Source organism: Buteo buteo, chromosome 27, assembly GCF_964188355.1.
Source record: "Buteo buteo chromosome 27, bButBut1.hap1.1, whole genome shotgun sequence".
NCBI lineage: Eukaryota > Metazoa > Chordata > Aves > Accipitriformes > Accipitridae > Buteo > Buteo buteo.
The window spans coordinates 6062109-6077326 of NC_134197.1; the positions used below are offsets into that span (position 1 = coordinate 6062109).

The 15218-nt window shown below is 44.9% G+C and overlaps 1 protein-coding gene across 3 annotated transcripts in view; it reads left to right on the forward strand.

The window, feature by feature from the left end:
- Window positions 1-15218, forward strand: part of MAD1L1 (mitotic arrest deficient 1 like 1) — a 375955-nt gene that overhangs the window by 275855 nt on the left and 84882 nt on the right. For all 3 annotated transcript variants that reach the window (XM_075058834.1, XM_075058837.1, XM_075058835.1), the window contains exon 17: window positions 8136-8326. In XM_075058834.1, the coding sequence (XP_074914935.1) occupies window positions 8136-8326 (191 nt within the window). The remainder of the gene's footprint in view (window positions 1-8135; window positions 8327-15218) is intronic.

A 15218-nucleotide genomic window follows, 5' to 3' on the forward strand; every position in this document is an offset into this window, starting at 1 on the left:
GCTTGTTCTAGAAGCAGAAGGTAACGACTTTCCTGTAAACTTAAGTGACCCAGTATCTTTGTATTTTTAAGGTGAAGCTATTTTTTGCATCTGAAGTTAATGACTAGCTCTGGCTCTGGCTGATGTCACTTTGTTCTGGGAAGTGCTGTTGGTCTGTAATTGCCATATGGAAGGGAAGTGTGGCTATAAGACTATAATCATCCTTTGGGGGGTGGAGGGAGATGTCTTCCTGGTTCGTTCACAATTTATGACCAGTGTGACAATCCCGTTTTCCCAATGGTTTGTGCCATATCATACTAATTGGTGAAGTCCACCTTGGGCAATAAATAGCTCTCCTGAGGTTAATTTATCCTGTGTCTGGGGTGAGGGTTGCCATCCCCACTGAGTTCTGTATTGCTGCAAGCAGGCTGTTCACATCATTTAAGCCAGTGATTTTTAAAGCTACCCAGGGTCTCTTTCCACAACACTGCACTGCCTTCACTGAGAACAACATGGACACGCTGGGGGGGTGGCTGAGGAGCTGAGCTGGGCTTCCAAAAGCCCACTGGTTTCCTGCCTTCCCCCACTCTGAAACAGCTTTGGCAACAAGGAGAAGAAGGGCAGAGAAAGCTCCAAGTGGTGCCCACGCTGGGATCTCCTGAGGGAGCTTTTTGCTTGGTGTGGTTCATCTGCCAGGGCTGAATCCTGTCCATAGGCCAACTTCAAGTGTGCCTGTGAGATTTGCAACCTTGCGTTGTAATCTCAGCGTTATCAGAAGAAGAAAAGAAAAGAACCCTTTACTTAATCCTAATCCCTATTATATGTGTGTGTAGGTACTACAAGAGAAAGTTCATCCTCTTCCATAGCTGCTCCTCTCTGGTCCTCAGTGTCCTGCTTCTTTCACCCTAGCCTTCTGGTGTCCTCTGCCACTTCTTGCAGGTTATCTGAGGATAAAGGTTAATTATGGACTTCTTTCCAAAAAATGGTACCCGTGTAAAGATACATGGGTTGTCTGAAATGGGGGCTTTGGACAACCATCTTCAGTGAAGAGAAACATACGGGACATTTTCCTGGTGGAGGGTTCTTGGGCAGTGCAAGAGCTATAGCCAGCCATGGTGGTGGAGACCTTTACTTGTAATGTGCTGCCTTTGAAAACTCTTCCCTGAGCTGCTGGAAGGGCAAACTGGTGGCTGGAGGAGGGGGCTGGGAGGTGCACTGAACCATATGGTACATACACAGTTTAAAAATAAACCAATGTTGACTGATCAAATAAATACCACTTAGGTTTAAAATTAAACAGCCAGTGCAGTCTGTTGAATATAAAACTGTTTTTACCTTCAAGAAAAGTTATAATTCATGGTTATAATGTCACAAATTGCAAGTTTTGCAAAGAGCAGTTTGAGTCTGCCAGACTATAAGGTCAAGTAAGGGTGGTGTGGGGCTGCCGGGCTGGTTGGGTTGCGTGGTCCCACTCCCCCAGGGCATAAAACACACCTATAAAATCTAGCAAAGCGAATTTTATTTCTCAAAAGCAATGGTCATAAACTTGCCTGCATCAGAAAATGCTCTGCTCTTCTTCTATTAGCCTTTATTTAATACGATACAATTTATTTTTATATTATGTCCTTCACAGAATATCACAGAACTCTTTTCAGATACTGTTCCTCATAAACTAGAGCTGGAAGAGAAGATTTCAGCTTGGGGTTTGAACAGGGCAATGACTGGAAGGATTTCAGGTGCAGAAGGGCAGTGTTAGAGTTGCAGAGAGTCGGATGGGAAGGACAGACCTGCGATAGGAGAGTGTAATTAAATAACAGTTTGGGGGTACACGTGGGAGGGATTGATGGGTGACATTGCACGGCAGGTACAGCATTATGGAAGTGGAGAGAAGCAGCTTGCGTAGGTGGGAGAGAATAAGGGGAATTGCGGCCTTGCTTTTTGGAATTGAGAAAATAGTGTTTCCTCTTCCCATTATGGACCTTATGTGAACAAGTTGGTACTGGCATCCCTTCTGTGGGCTGAAAACAAAATCTAAGCAGCCTGTTGTTTCAATAGAGCAGGGTTGGTAAAAATACAGTCTCCTCCATAGCAGTGTTGGGTGGCATCTGCCTGAGGTGTTCTGGCAGGGTCAGCAGGGATGGGAATTCATGTGTAAATACTTTATCCTGTGTGTGTTGGAGTGAGTGACCCCCAAACATGTTACTAAGGGAAAGTAACCTTTAATGGAGAGTTAGAAAGGACTTCAGGCCTTTCTGAGAGAGAGAGATATTAGCTAGGATCTCAACTGAATTAATGCAACTACATGGCTTGTGGCATCTTTGAGGATGGGCAGAACAAATTTGTGTTTTCCTGGAAAAGACTAGTGATACATTTAATTTCATGCCACTTTTGGCATGCTGAGAGCCACATTGTTTCCTCCTCTTTCCCTGGGGAAAAGGTTAAGTGTGGATTTGGTTTTCTTTGGTTTAGAGACTGCTATTGCTATTGATTGACCTAGCTGAACTCAGAGCAAGAGCCGAAGCTGTGGTATTTCCAGGCAGCTGTGAACATTTTCAGATGTAAGGAGTGTAAAAGCAATGGAATAAAAAGCAGTGACATTTTCGATATGGGACCAAAAAAGCCTAACTCATATTTTATTTATTTATCAAAAATAGTTGGAATTATTCATTAAAGTCAACATAAGTGTGTGAAAATGCAAGGTGTTTCAAGAAGCAGCATCATTAGAGGGAAGTTATTTGGCAATATTAATTTTGTAACAGATTAGTGATTTTTTTCAGCGAGGATTTTTTTTCCCCATCAAACTCTTCAGGATGGGCAACTTTTTGTACATACTCTTGGCCTGAATACAAAGGAGATGGGGCAGTATGATTTCCATATATTTTCCTGCTCTTTCTGTTCTCCTTCTTTATTATTATTTTTTTTTCCAGGCAAAGTAAACAGCCAGTCATTATCCCTGACCAAGGCATAGCCTGCCAAATCTCACGCTTATTTTCTCAGTTCTTATTTGTTTCATTAACGCTTCAGTGAGGGATGCTTTGGCGTCCCTTCTCTGGGATGAAGGATGTTTATGGTGTGACTTTCCCATCCATGGCTTCTGCAGAGCACACCTGCAACTTCTCTCACCTGTTTTGTGCAAGTGTAACAGAGTCGAACACAGGAACTCAAACAGGTACACTAAATACAGGGATTCTAGTTTTCAAATACTGCCTTTTAAAATTATAATTAAACCTAATTCTCCAAATGTTGTGAAAGATCTTAAAGGATCAAGACGTTCGATGTTCTGTAGGTGGCAGATAAAATGGATAGAAACAGTAATGTTGTCGTCAGAAACCTGCTCTGTTAATGCACCTTGACCCATCCTGAAAGGATTTCCCTCTGTTCAGTGGCCTCTACGGCTGTGCCTTAAACATTGCTCTGAAATACGCTGAATTGCACTCTGTGCAGATGATGACTTTTAAAGCGGTTTCTCCTGACTGTGCTAGAAATTTGGCGGGAATTAGTGGTATTAGGTGAGGCTTAAGAATTAGCGCCGTCACATCTTTGAATTCAGACACAGAGCAAACAATGCCTCTTAGCTTAACATCTTCACTTGGTGGGGGAAATATTAGAAAGATTAATTACTGTCCCCAAGTCAGTGCATATGCTGCTTGTGCTGTTCTCTGGGTGCAGAGAATCTGCAGTGCCAGGGCCGTATGCAGGCAGAGCCATGATGTAGAGAGGCTATGTAGGTACCCAGTGCCTAAAAATAGGCATCCTGTGCCATTTTAGACACCCCAAGGTATCTGAGATGTTGGGGCTGGCTGGTATGACACAGAACCTGCAGGAAATCTCTTTCCTGCAGAAGTGTGGTGGGAAGTTGTGAAAAATATCCTAGTGCATCTCAAATGGCTTTGTTTCAGCAGTGGGATCCCAATCCTATGTTTCTCAAGTCTCAAGTTACTTTCCTATCAAGTTACTCTTCTGTGAATCCTCCTTACAATGTGGCTTCTTGGTTGTGTCGGCAGAGCCTTCAACGGAAAGCCGGGGAGCAGTCACAGTCCTGAATGCTGTCCTGAGTTAATCTAGGAATAGCCTCTAGCTGTATTGTTTTCACGGGATAAATACTGCAGGAGGCGGGCATCAGCAGTTGCTATAGCTGACCTATTGAGGACTGCAATTTAATTGGGCGTAAAGGAAGAGCAATCTCCGTTTTACAGTCAGGGTTCGATAGCCCTTTCACTGGGTGCAGTTGCAAATTTAAGCATTCCTATCATGTCCCTGTGCCTGCTTGTTTTTTTCTGCCCCATCCCCAAGCTAAAGAAACACTGTTGGGGAATTGCTAATGGAGCCATGGAGGCGATGACAAGGCTTTATCCCATCCCTGGCTGGTGCTGGCACATTCGGCTGCATCTACATTAGCAGTTACCGAGTTCAGCGCCTTGTGCCTGTGGCTGACACGAGGCATCTCTAACAAGGAGATAAGGGGTTTTTTGCGCAGATGAATTCCTTCAGCCAGGAGGGCTGACGCGGTAATACACCAAAACTGCCGCAGGCACTGGAAAGAGGGCCAGGAGGAACGGCGGGGAGGAGGTGAGGGCACACTGTCAGGAGTGAAGGCTTGCTAGTCCTTCAGTTAAATTGAAAAACTCAGGATTTCTTGCATAAAAGACTGATTGTAGTCAGAGTTTTTCCTTTTGCACCCTGAGGGTAGTGGAGGAAAGCAGTTGCCATCACTTAGTTGCTGTTCTAGATTCGTACGGTTGTAGTGTAACTAGGCCAGTGCTCTTGGGTGGGTGATAAGTCCGCAACCCAATGGGTGCGAGGATGCTCATGATGGCCATTAGCAGTACCAAGTCTGAGAAACAAAACAGTGCAAAAGGCGCTAACTCTTCATGAATAACAAAAGCTGTTCAAGGAGTTCATGAATTAGGGTGCCATCCACCTCCAAAGTTATAAAAGTCAGGAAAGGCAGCCTCCAAGATGCAGTAGGAAAAGGCAGATTTACTTTTCCAAGGTTAGACTGCATTTATTAGGAAAAAAAATATTGCTGTTGGACATGTGCGATATATTAAAGGCAGTGCTGTCTCTGGCAGTGGCGAAATGTTATTTACCACTGCAACGTGGTCACTGAGTTTTTACTTTCGTATATAGGATTTTGTACTTAACGGTTGCATAGCTGAATGAAGACTGTGAGAATATTGAGGTCAGAGCTGCCAATTAACCTCCTGATTTCAGAGGCTGATTACTTGATTAATCAAAGACCAGACCCAGCTAGGATGATGGGGAAAAAGTAGTAATGATCCAAGGAAGGGTTCAGTTAATCACGCAGTGATGAGTTTGGTATGAATGGGAAGGTGGCTGGTCAGGAAAGGCACAGCCTTTTCAACCTCGTGAAAAGGGGCAGCGTGTAAGCCACAACCCTTTGGGCTTGTAAGCAGGGTTTGGATACTCTACTTACCTTACATCCTCCAGAAACTGGGGGGTTCCCTCTATAGCAGTGTTTTAATGAACAAACTGGTGATGTTCCCCAAGACTGGGTTGCTCTCCTTGATAAAGCAAGATACAGCTGGGGGGAGGTCTGGAGTAAAGGAAATACTTTGCTTGTACATCATCGCCACAAGCCTCTCAGGAAGGTGGAGCTGAATTAACTGAAGGTGAGGAGTTGGCCAGCGTTAACTCTCCCTGTGTGGATGCTCTCAGTTGGAAAGTCGTGGTTTAAGCCCAGCTGGCAACAAAGCACCACATGGCCGCTCGCTCACTCCTCCTCCCCCTTGGGATGGGGAGGAGAAAATATAATGAAAGTCTTGTGGGTCGAGACAAGGACAGGGAGGGATCACTCAGCGGTTATGGTCACAGCCAAAACAGACTCAACTTCGGGGGAAAAAAAAAAAATCAATTTAATTTGCCAATCAAATCAAAGCAAGGATAATGAGAAATAAAACCAAATCTTAAAAACACCTTCCCCCCACCCCTCCCTTCTTCCGGGGCTTAACTTTACTCCCAGATTCTCTCCCTCCTCCCTCCCAGCAGTGCAGGGGGACGGAGAATGAGGGTTGGGGTCAGTTCATCACACGTTACCTCTGCTGCTCCTTCCTCCTCAGGGGCAGGGCTCCTCACTCTTCTGCTGTAATGGTGTGGGGTCCCTCCCACGGGAGACAGTCCTCCATGAACTTCTCCAACATGGGTCCTTCCCACGGGCTGCAGTTCTTCATGAACTGCTCCAGCGTGGGTCCCTTCCACGGGCTGCAGTCCTTCAGGCACAGACTGCTCCAGCGCGGGCTTTCCCACGGAGCGGCGACCATCTTGGAGGGCATCCATCCCCCTGCTCCGGCGTGGGCTCCTCTCTCCCGGGCTGCAGGTGGGCATCTGCTCCCCCGCTCCCCTCCACGGGCTGGGGGGGACAGCCTGCCGTCTGACCATGGGCTGCGGGGGCATCCCCTCCTCCGGCGGACCTCCTCCCCTCCTTCCTCACTGACCTCGGTATCCGCAGAGGGGTTCCTCTCCCATTCCAGTCCCCTACTCACGGCAGGTTCCCCTTCTGAAATCTGTTCTCCCAGAGGCAATACCACCGTCGCTGATGGCTCGACCTGGGCCAGAAGCGGGTCCGGCTTGGAGCCAGAGAAGCTTCTAGAAGCTTCTCACAGGAGCCACCCCTGCAGCCCCCTCTCCCACTACCAAAACCCCACCACACAAACCCAATGCACAGAAGTAAAGGGACACGTAGTTCTCTTTAACGATTAAAGAGTTCCTGTCCTTGCCTGGGGATTAAGCTGAATTGGATCAAGGCCAAGGTACTTCTGAGCAAGTGCATCCTCAGTGGCATTTAAGGCACTTTAACTTAACACATTGTATTATCCTTTTGTCCCACCCGGAGCACCTAACTAAAGCAGTACAGAAGGTAAGAGGAGACTCACGTTCTCCTGGTGCACTTGCAGCTGCTCGGAGGTGAATCACAGGCAAGTCCATGGCCTTGCGGTTACCATCCCACGTTCTGCCTGCACGACGCTTGGGAGGCTGGTGGAAACACTTTTTGGCAAATACGCAAGCCAAAACTTTTCCAGCTTGCTTGGGAAACAATAATGCTTTAGCATGGGCTGTAGAAGCCCAGCCAAAAACCTTCCTTCATACTTAAGCAGTCACCTCAGGCTGAAGTTTCTGCTGTCCTATTGCTGGATCCTGGACTAGCTAAAATAAAGACATATGGTCTACATGTGCTGCAGTTACGTCTCTGATCACAGCACAGACAAAGCCTTAAACCTCAGTATGACAAAGAGGTATCAGAGTGAGGAAGTCTATTTGTTTGCTGTTAGAAAGAGTCAGGGTTTTTTTCTAACCCTGGGCTGCAGTGTTGATAAAACAGGCTGACTTGGGAGACATCTCTAGTGTATATTAAAGTAAAGCCAATCTCTGTAATTAATGGGGGGATAAATCGAGGTTTAATTACTCAGAAGGCACCTTGGGTGAAAGATTCATGGTAATTGTTGTGTATCCTCTTGAAGGATTCACAGTACTGGCAGCTCCCTTTGTAGCAATAAAACAGAGGGTGAGTGGCAGGCAGTCTCACCGGACCTCTCTTCTAGGGACTAGTCCAGTTAAGGTAGCAAACGCAAAGAGGCAGTGGTACACTTTGGGCTTTTTATCACAATAAAAGCCCCTCCCCAAATCTTGAGGGATTCCTAAGCAGTGTGTCAATTTGAGATCAAAGCACTTACAGTCAAATCAAGAGTATGTTGGAGATTTCCCGTAGAGGCAGCTTCCTCCTGATGCAACCATACAGATGTGTATTTCTTACCATTTTTCCACTTTCTTGCTTCGTGTAGTGTAACACCCTTCTTTTGGGTTCCGTATAGAAAATAAGATGCGTGCATGTGGGGAAATGGATGCTATAGCTTTGAATTTTGTAGTACGTTATTAAAAGTCTGGCTGAGCAAAAGGAAAATCCATCCCACCAAGATATGTCTGTTTTCCTTATTCCCCAGTTTATTGTCTTTTGGTCTGCCAGGGCCAGGAGGATAGGAATCTAGCTTGCCTGTTTCTTTACTCTGCCGGCTTAATTTACTTTTTAAAAATTTAATTAACCTTTTCAATTCAGTTAGTTTGGCTAGCACTGTAAATACGGCGCAAGGGCTCTGTGCTGATGACACATAACAAAGTACCCATTTTCTTCCCCTGCATAGAGCTGAAGAAGCAAGTGGAAAGTGCAGAACTAAAAAACCAGCGTCTGAAAGAAGTTTTCCAGACCAAGATCCAGGAGTTCCGCAAGGTTTGCTACACACTAACGGGGTACCAGATCGACATCACGACTGAGAACCAGTATCGACTCACCTCCATTTATGCCGAGCACCAAGGGGACTGCCTGCTTTTTAAGGTAGGTCTGTGCACCCCTTGCTGCACCTGCTTCTTTGGGTTCATGGTTTTCAGCGTGCCAGAATGTATTTGCTCTTTCTCAGTGATTAGACTGGAAAATCACTGCCCTCCTGCTATGTGACAGGGTGTTCCTTTATGAGGGAGGTAAAGACCCTTTCTTCTTTTAAAAAATTACCTGAGAAGATTTGACATCTGGTCTCCCACTTATATATCAAAGTCAGGAGTAAAGAGAAGAGACTATATATGCATAATACCTAAGGTATCTGGCCTTGCACTTCACCTTTTTATATTATCAGTTATATATGCCGTGGCAATAAAACCTTACGTAACCATCAAGGTTTCATCCTTTCTTCACTACAAGATGTATGCCCTTACTATCTTTGCTATCCTCTAGCTTGTCTGCGTGTCATCATCTTGTCTTTATGTAAATTGGAATCCCTTTTGAGCAGCAACTCATCCTTGTGTGTGTGAAGTGCCATTTATGTGAATAGCAGAGATGAGTAGCAATAACAGTCTGTCTTCTCTCAGTCTGATACCTTTATTGGTCTAGCTAGGTGGTCTGAGGTTGGGTTGTAGCTTGATAGATGCTGTTTTTCTTCTGCGTTACCTTCCAGCTAGCACAGTTGGGCTGATGCATTAGAGAACTGAGGTGTGACATTAAAGTCACCAAGCTGTTAAGTTCCATCTTTACGTTGGTTCAGGTGTCAACAGCCCAAGTTTGCAGGTCAGTTGGAGAACTTTCTCCTTCTCGGTGGCAAACACAACTGGCACTTAAAATCATACCTGCCTCCCACTGACCCCCCTGGGGTGAGTCTCATTTATTAGAAAGATGAGGGTTTTGGAGGCCTTCAATACAGGAGGGAACTCTAAAAGCAGGAACTGGAGAAGTTCTGTTTCTGCAGACCTATGGCTGTGTGCCGCATGTGGATTGCTGCAGTATTGTTTCTTTACATAACAGGACAAACATTTTCCTGTTCTGCAACTTTAGAGCCTCAGGGAAAAAAAAAAATAATAAAAAAAAATAAACCCAACAAATTAAACAAGTGAGGGTAAGTATAAGACAGCCCTAGGATCTTTAGTAAAAGTAGGAAAATACTGCCAAAACAATTGTATTACTTGGCCTTATGAGGTTTCTGGACTAACCGAGACAAATGGCAGCAAGAAAAGAAAGCTCAGTGTCCAGGGAGGAGAATAACTGTTGGTTTTAAGGTACTGTCCTTGAATCCTGAAAACAGTTCTCTGTTGAGATGGTGGAATGCTGTTAGCTCGGATACCTCCAGAGGCCTGTGCTCACTCCTGTTTAGTGAATGAAACTTCAGCAGACTCCTGGAGATGTCTGTTGGATGCCATGGCCAGACAGTACAACTAGCAGGTCTTTCTGCGTCATAGGAGAGATGGCACCCCTGGAGAAAGTTAAGAAAACATGAGAAAATTGCATACTGGCCACATGAACAAGAACTGTCTGGCATCTCAGTAGTTTGTCTCCAAAGCATCAAATTCTCCTTCATGTCATGGCAATAGGAATAATTTACATGCAGGAGAGTGAATAATTAAGTACAGATTCCTCTACCTAAACCCTCTTCTTGCTTTCTCTTCTTCACTCAAACCTTTATTCCCAATGTGTCTGGAGGATGGAGGTGAGTGTCGCCAGGTAGAGCAGATCTCATGTTTCCCAAAGCCAAGGGTGGGTTGCTTATTAATTCATGGAATTCCTCAGCCTCTCTTACCTCACACACCTCTTCAGATAGAGCCTAAACAGCAAAATCTCAGACTCTTTCTCCCTGTTCAGTAAATCACAGGCAGTTCCCACCGTCTGCAACTTAGAATAGCAGTAGAATATAAACAACAAATTATTTCCTTGCTTAGTCCAGGCAGCTGGTTGTCATGTATGTACGAAGGCTTGAATCCTGACAGCGGCTTCCAGCGAGCTTGTGTGTTTATGCTGTGGAATTTCTGAGCCATAGCGGACTGTGGGTGTTTGTGTGCGTTTCATTAACCCAAAAAGGTCACAAAGTGGGGAATGCTATTTGTATTTGTTCCGTTCAAGCAATTTATGGAACAGGGTCTATATAATTAAACCAGAGAAGTCCCCTGGCACTTTACAAGCTTCTGTAGTTTGCCTGTAAACTTTAGAGCATATTTCAGTAGCACTGTTGGTGGCATTTAATTTTCAGTGAGGCTTCAATAGCAGGGATGCAATAGGAGCTACTGTAATGTAACCCCTTCAAAGCTAAATGAAGATGAAAGATGTGCTTGGTTTTCCTGACCAAAGTGTGCTGTGACTGTAGTAGAGCTTATTATCTACATGCTGTCTGTGTCCAGCCAATTGACATTAATTGGAATTACAGCTTCAATGAAAGGGTTAATCACAGTGCCATGCTGCAAATATAAATGAGTGCATCTATAAACGAGCACTGAATTCCAATGAAAGCGTATCACTATTTATTGGCGATCTCTATCGATGCAACAGATGAGCTCATCAACTTGAAGGATGTTCCGGTGATTTTCAGATCCTCTGTGTGTGACTGAGTAGGCAGCAAGGCGCATCTCGGACTTCACAGCTCGCTCTCACTTGTTTGCTCTTTTTTATTCTTTTAATTAAATGCTGTGAAAAGTGGTGTTACAGATTCCTCACCAGGAGTTTAGTTTCTGATGACTTTTTTGTGGGATGTAATGTATTATAGCTACTGGGGCACTTGACAGTTTCATATTCTGTTCCTGTTGCTGGTACATTAGATGCGTTAGGCCATGACACAGACTTCGCGTTCTGCGTAATGCTTGACTGGTGTGTATGGGCCAGCCCACCCATGAGATATCCAAGAACTGCATTGACTCCCTTTAACAATCTATTAAAGGTATCTATTAAAACAAACAAACACTGCTGGGGAGCCTCAAAATCAGCTTAGCCAACTTGGAACTAAGCGGTGGCAAATCAGGATGTCATTGCTTGGCCGTATGTACATCGTGCTGTTTACCCTTGTCTCAGGATAGATCCTGAATGAGAGTAAGGAAATGAGGTCTTTAGAAAGGCAATGACAATTGTTTCAGACAAAGAACGTCTTTTGGTAAACAGAAAGACTGGTCAAATTTGAAGAGGAGATGATTTGGAGACACTTGTACAAATGAACAAACAGTGTAGAGAAATTAAATCATGGGCTTTTTCTTTTTGTGTGCCTAAAGACACAGTCCCAGCCAACACATTTGAAGCCAATCAATTTAAAATTAAAAGAGTGGAAATCCTTTTATTTTATAGACCCTATGGCTTCAAGGTACTGCTGAGAGCAGGAGCTCCGTACATTTTCTAAAATGGTAAGATATCTGTGTGGACAAATAATAATACCCAGTTTTACATTAAATATTTACATTTACCTTAAGTAGGGACATGCAGAACTCTCTGCTTTGGGGTGTTAAAGCAACCTCTTACTACAGAGGTTAGGAAGAAAATTCCCATGCTTATTTTGGGGGTTGTGTCTACATATGGTTTTGCTGCTGCTGTAGCTGGCAACATTTAACTTCATCCTCTGGAAATACTTGGGAATGAAGACTTGAGTGAAGAAGAGAGAGCAAGAAGAGTGCTCGGAGAGAGGAATCTGTGCTTGATTATTCACTGTGCTTCAGGTAAAGTATTTCCACTGTTGTGGCATGAATGTGGTGCTGGTCACTTTCTTGATAGGATCCTGCCCTGAAAAGGCAATTAATCTGATCCTGCGTAACAGCTACATCAAATCTGGCAGTGTTTGAAATCTTTCTGGTTTCAGATTCCTCTACTTTCTCAGAAGGGAGTGCTCAGATTTCTCAGTAATTCATGTATAAGTTATTTGGGTCTGTGCTGGTTGGTAAGGAAGTTAAAACAGACAAACTCTTTTCCAGTATCACAGTAGTGTTGTATGTCTGAGCTCATAAATAGTCCTGGCCAAAAGTCTGCCTTTAGACAGATACTTTCTATAACCTCAGAGCCCAGCCTTGCAGAGTACAGAATTCTCTCTGCTTCCACGTCTCACCCATGTTGTTACTTTCTGTCAAAATTATCAAATGGATACCCAAACACCAGTGGTAGTTCTTTGAAGAGCATCCCCAAGTTGGTAGGCTTTATGCCTTGAAAGAGAATACCCAAGATACCAGACAGCAAACAAAACCAGAAGCATCTTGACATAGCTTGAGAATGTTGCCAGCTGCTGGGCTGGCATTTTTTGCTGCAAAATAAAACCTTTATTGGAGTCCTGTTGGATTGGTAATACGGTAATAAAATCAACAGCTTTTCTGCAACCTGTTAAATTAACAGCCAGTACGCACACACTGTCTTTGACGCACACCCCTTTAAGGAGTTACCTAAAGAGTTGCAGGTCTATAAGGGGAACTGTCGCTGTCAGACTTCAAGGCAATCTGAAAAGTGAACACTTGCTTCTGATGTGGTTCGCCGTGGGTGCAGAGGCAGAACATAGTGGGGTGAAAAGGATAAAGGCTTTGTATGGAAGAAGGGTACAGCGGAAGGACAGACATCACTTTTAAGTTCCCAGTCTTCCGTCGCTTGCCCCATCGCTCGTGTACCCTGCTGTCCTGTTGCCTTTATATTGACAGGGTGTGTAAAATATGATAGGGCAGCTATGCACACAAGAAGTAATAGCTTAATTCTCTTTTCCTGAGGAGGGAAATGAGGCTGGATTGAACAAAAAGGAACTTGGAGGCTATTTTTCAAACAGAGTGATGCTGATAAACTGCCGGATGAGCGGGGGAGACAAAACTCGTGTGGTTAAACGTGCGGAGAGAGTCCAGTCCACTGAGATTGCAGCGCAGCCTTAGCATCAGTTTGGCCAGGGCACACCAGTGAATGATGTACCTCTTGGAATAAGCAGGATGGTTAATACAGGGATTACTTTTACTCGCCTGAGTGCTCTTTTTCCGACTTGAAGCTGACAGCACTGTTGGGAGCTCTGAATCTGAGTCTGCATGCTTCGCATACCCACAGTTTCAGTTATTTCCTTCTCTGAGAAGCGTGTTCTTGCTGTTTGTTTCTTTTTGCATCTCTCTTCTCCCCTCTCCTCCTCCTCACCCTTGATGAGTCTCGAGGGGAGAAGGAAATCACAATTTTGATGGAGTGCTATTCTTCCAGCAGCCGTCTTGCGCTCTTGCACACACAATCAAAAATAACAATGGGGCTCATCGGTAGAGCGGGCCAGGCACCAAGAGATTGATTAGAGATTGTAGGCCTCTGTTAACTCCTCATTCTTGTTAATTACAAGTTATTTTATTTTTATATTTTGTTTTCAATTTGCCCATGGAGTTGTTGGAGACTTGATTTCTGCTCAGCTCCGGGAGCGCCTGCCATCACTGTGCGAGCATGATGCCTTCCTGCCAGATGATTTCTCTGGGATTCCTGGGAGGGTCAGCAAGGACCCATCCTGGGTTGCACTAATCAGCAGCTCTAAAACAGGAGCTGTTGAGCAATCTATGGTGTTACAGCATCAAATCCTGTATTTAGACTTACTACACGTCATTTTCTTTCAGATATTGTAGCAGCCTGTTTCATGTCAGGACCTAACTTTAATTCTTGCTACTGTCTTCATCTTATTCAGCTTTCTCATGCTTTTTTTCCCCCAACAGAGTTTTTGTCTTACTGCATGTGCTTCCCTAAACAACTGCCTATCCCCTAGGGCATGGTAGGGGTTTTTTCCTTTCTTTTTTTTTTTTTTTTTCCTCAAATGAAACCAGTCACCTTGAGGATAGTGGAGAGATCTAACAGAAGGTTTTGTTTTTACTGCAGAATTTCTGAGCAAAAAGATGCTGCTCTAAGACTTCAGGAGCCTGGGCTGAAGCCTTGTTCCAACTGAGCAAAGTTAATGCTCTTTCTCTGCCTCTGTTTCCCATCTCTACAAGGTGGATGATGCTCCTGCCAATGTCACTAGACTGTTGTGAGGATAGACTGTGCTGATGGGGAACATAGAGCAGCTTTGGGCTGGGGAATACACTTCGCTGTTACCTGTTGGTCTGGCGCAATACCCGTTTCCATCGTGATGGCACCACTTGCTCCCCTTCCCTGCCGTGCCTACGAGTCTGCCAGGGTAGACCCAGCCATGCAGGCAATTAATGCTGATGATGTTGGAGGATTATTCCAGTGACTGAGTCTTTCCTGACTAGTGAGAGGATGATACACGTGAGGCTCTCTGAAAGGCCAGAGATTTGTCTTGCTAATGGGTGCATCTTCTCTGTCGGAGTGAGTGATGTGTTACGCTGTGAGGCAGATACATAACCCATCACTTCAAAAAAGCAGGCCTGTTTTGGGGCAGGAAACGTGAGGTTGGCTCAGATGCCATCTGAGATTCAGATGCCTCTGCAATTCCTTGTTTGCTTTATAATCGTCAGCTGTTGGCCACCAAGTTGCTTTTGCAGTTTCCCTTCCCTTCGGTCCTCCATGTCCCAAGAGCGTGGCAGTGCTGCTGCTGTATCTCCATGTTTCCCTCCCCGCAGCACCCTGCTTGTGGTGGCATAAGCTCTACCTCCCCGTCTGCCCTTCCCCTCTCTTGGCAAAGGAGCAGGGCCCTGAAAAAAGGCAGCTTTCAAGTTAGTCCCACAAATTCTGCGCTTGGCTTCAGCTGCCATCGCTGTCAGTCGTGCTGATGGCCTCATCCAGGCAACAGGACAGGGCAGACATCAGCCATCCCACCTGAAGGACCTCAGCATCTGTTTCCATGGCTTCTGGTGGACTTGGTAGTGTTAGGTTATGGTTGGACTCGATGATCTTAAAGGTCTTTTCCAACCTAAATGATTCTATGATTCTGCAATAACAATAAGTAACCAAATTACTGGAAAACGCTTTCTTTTTTTAGTAAGTTTGCAATTCACCTCCCTCCAGCTCCCCTTTTCCTTCATTAAAATATCTCTCATTTAATGAAACG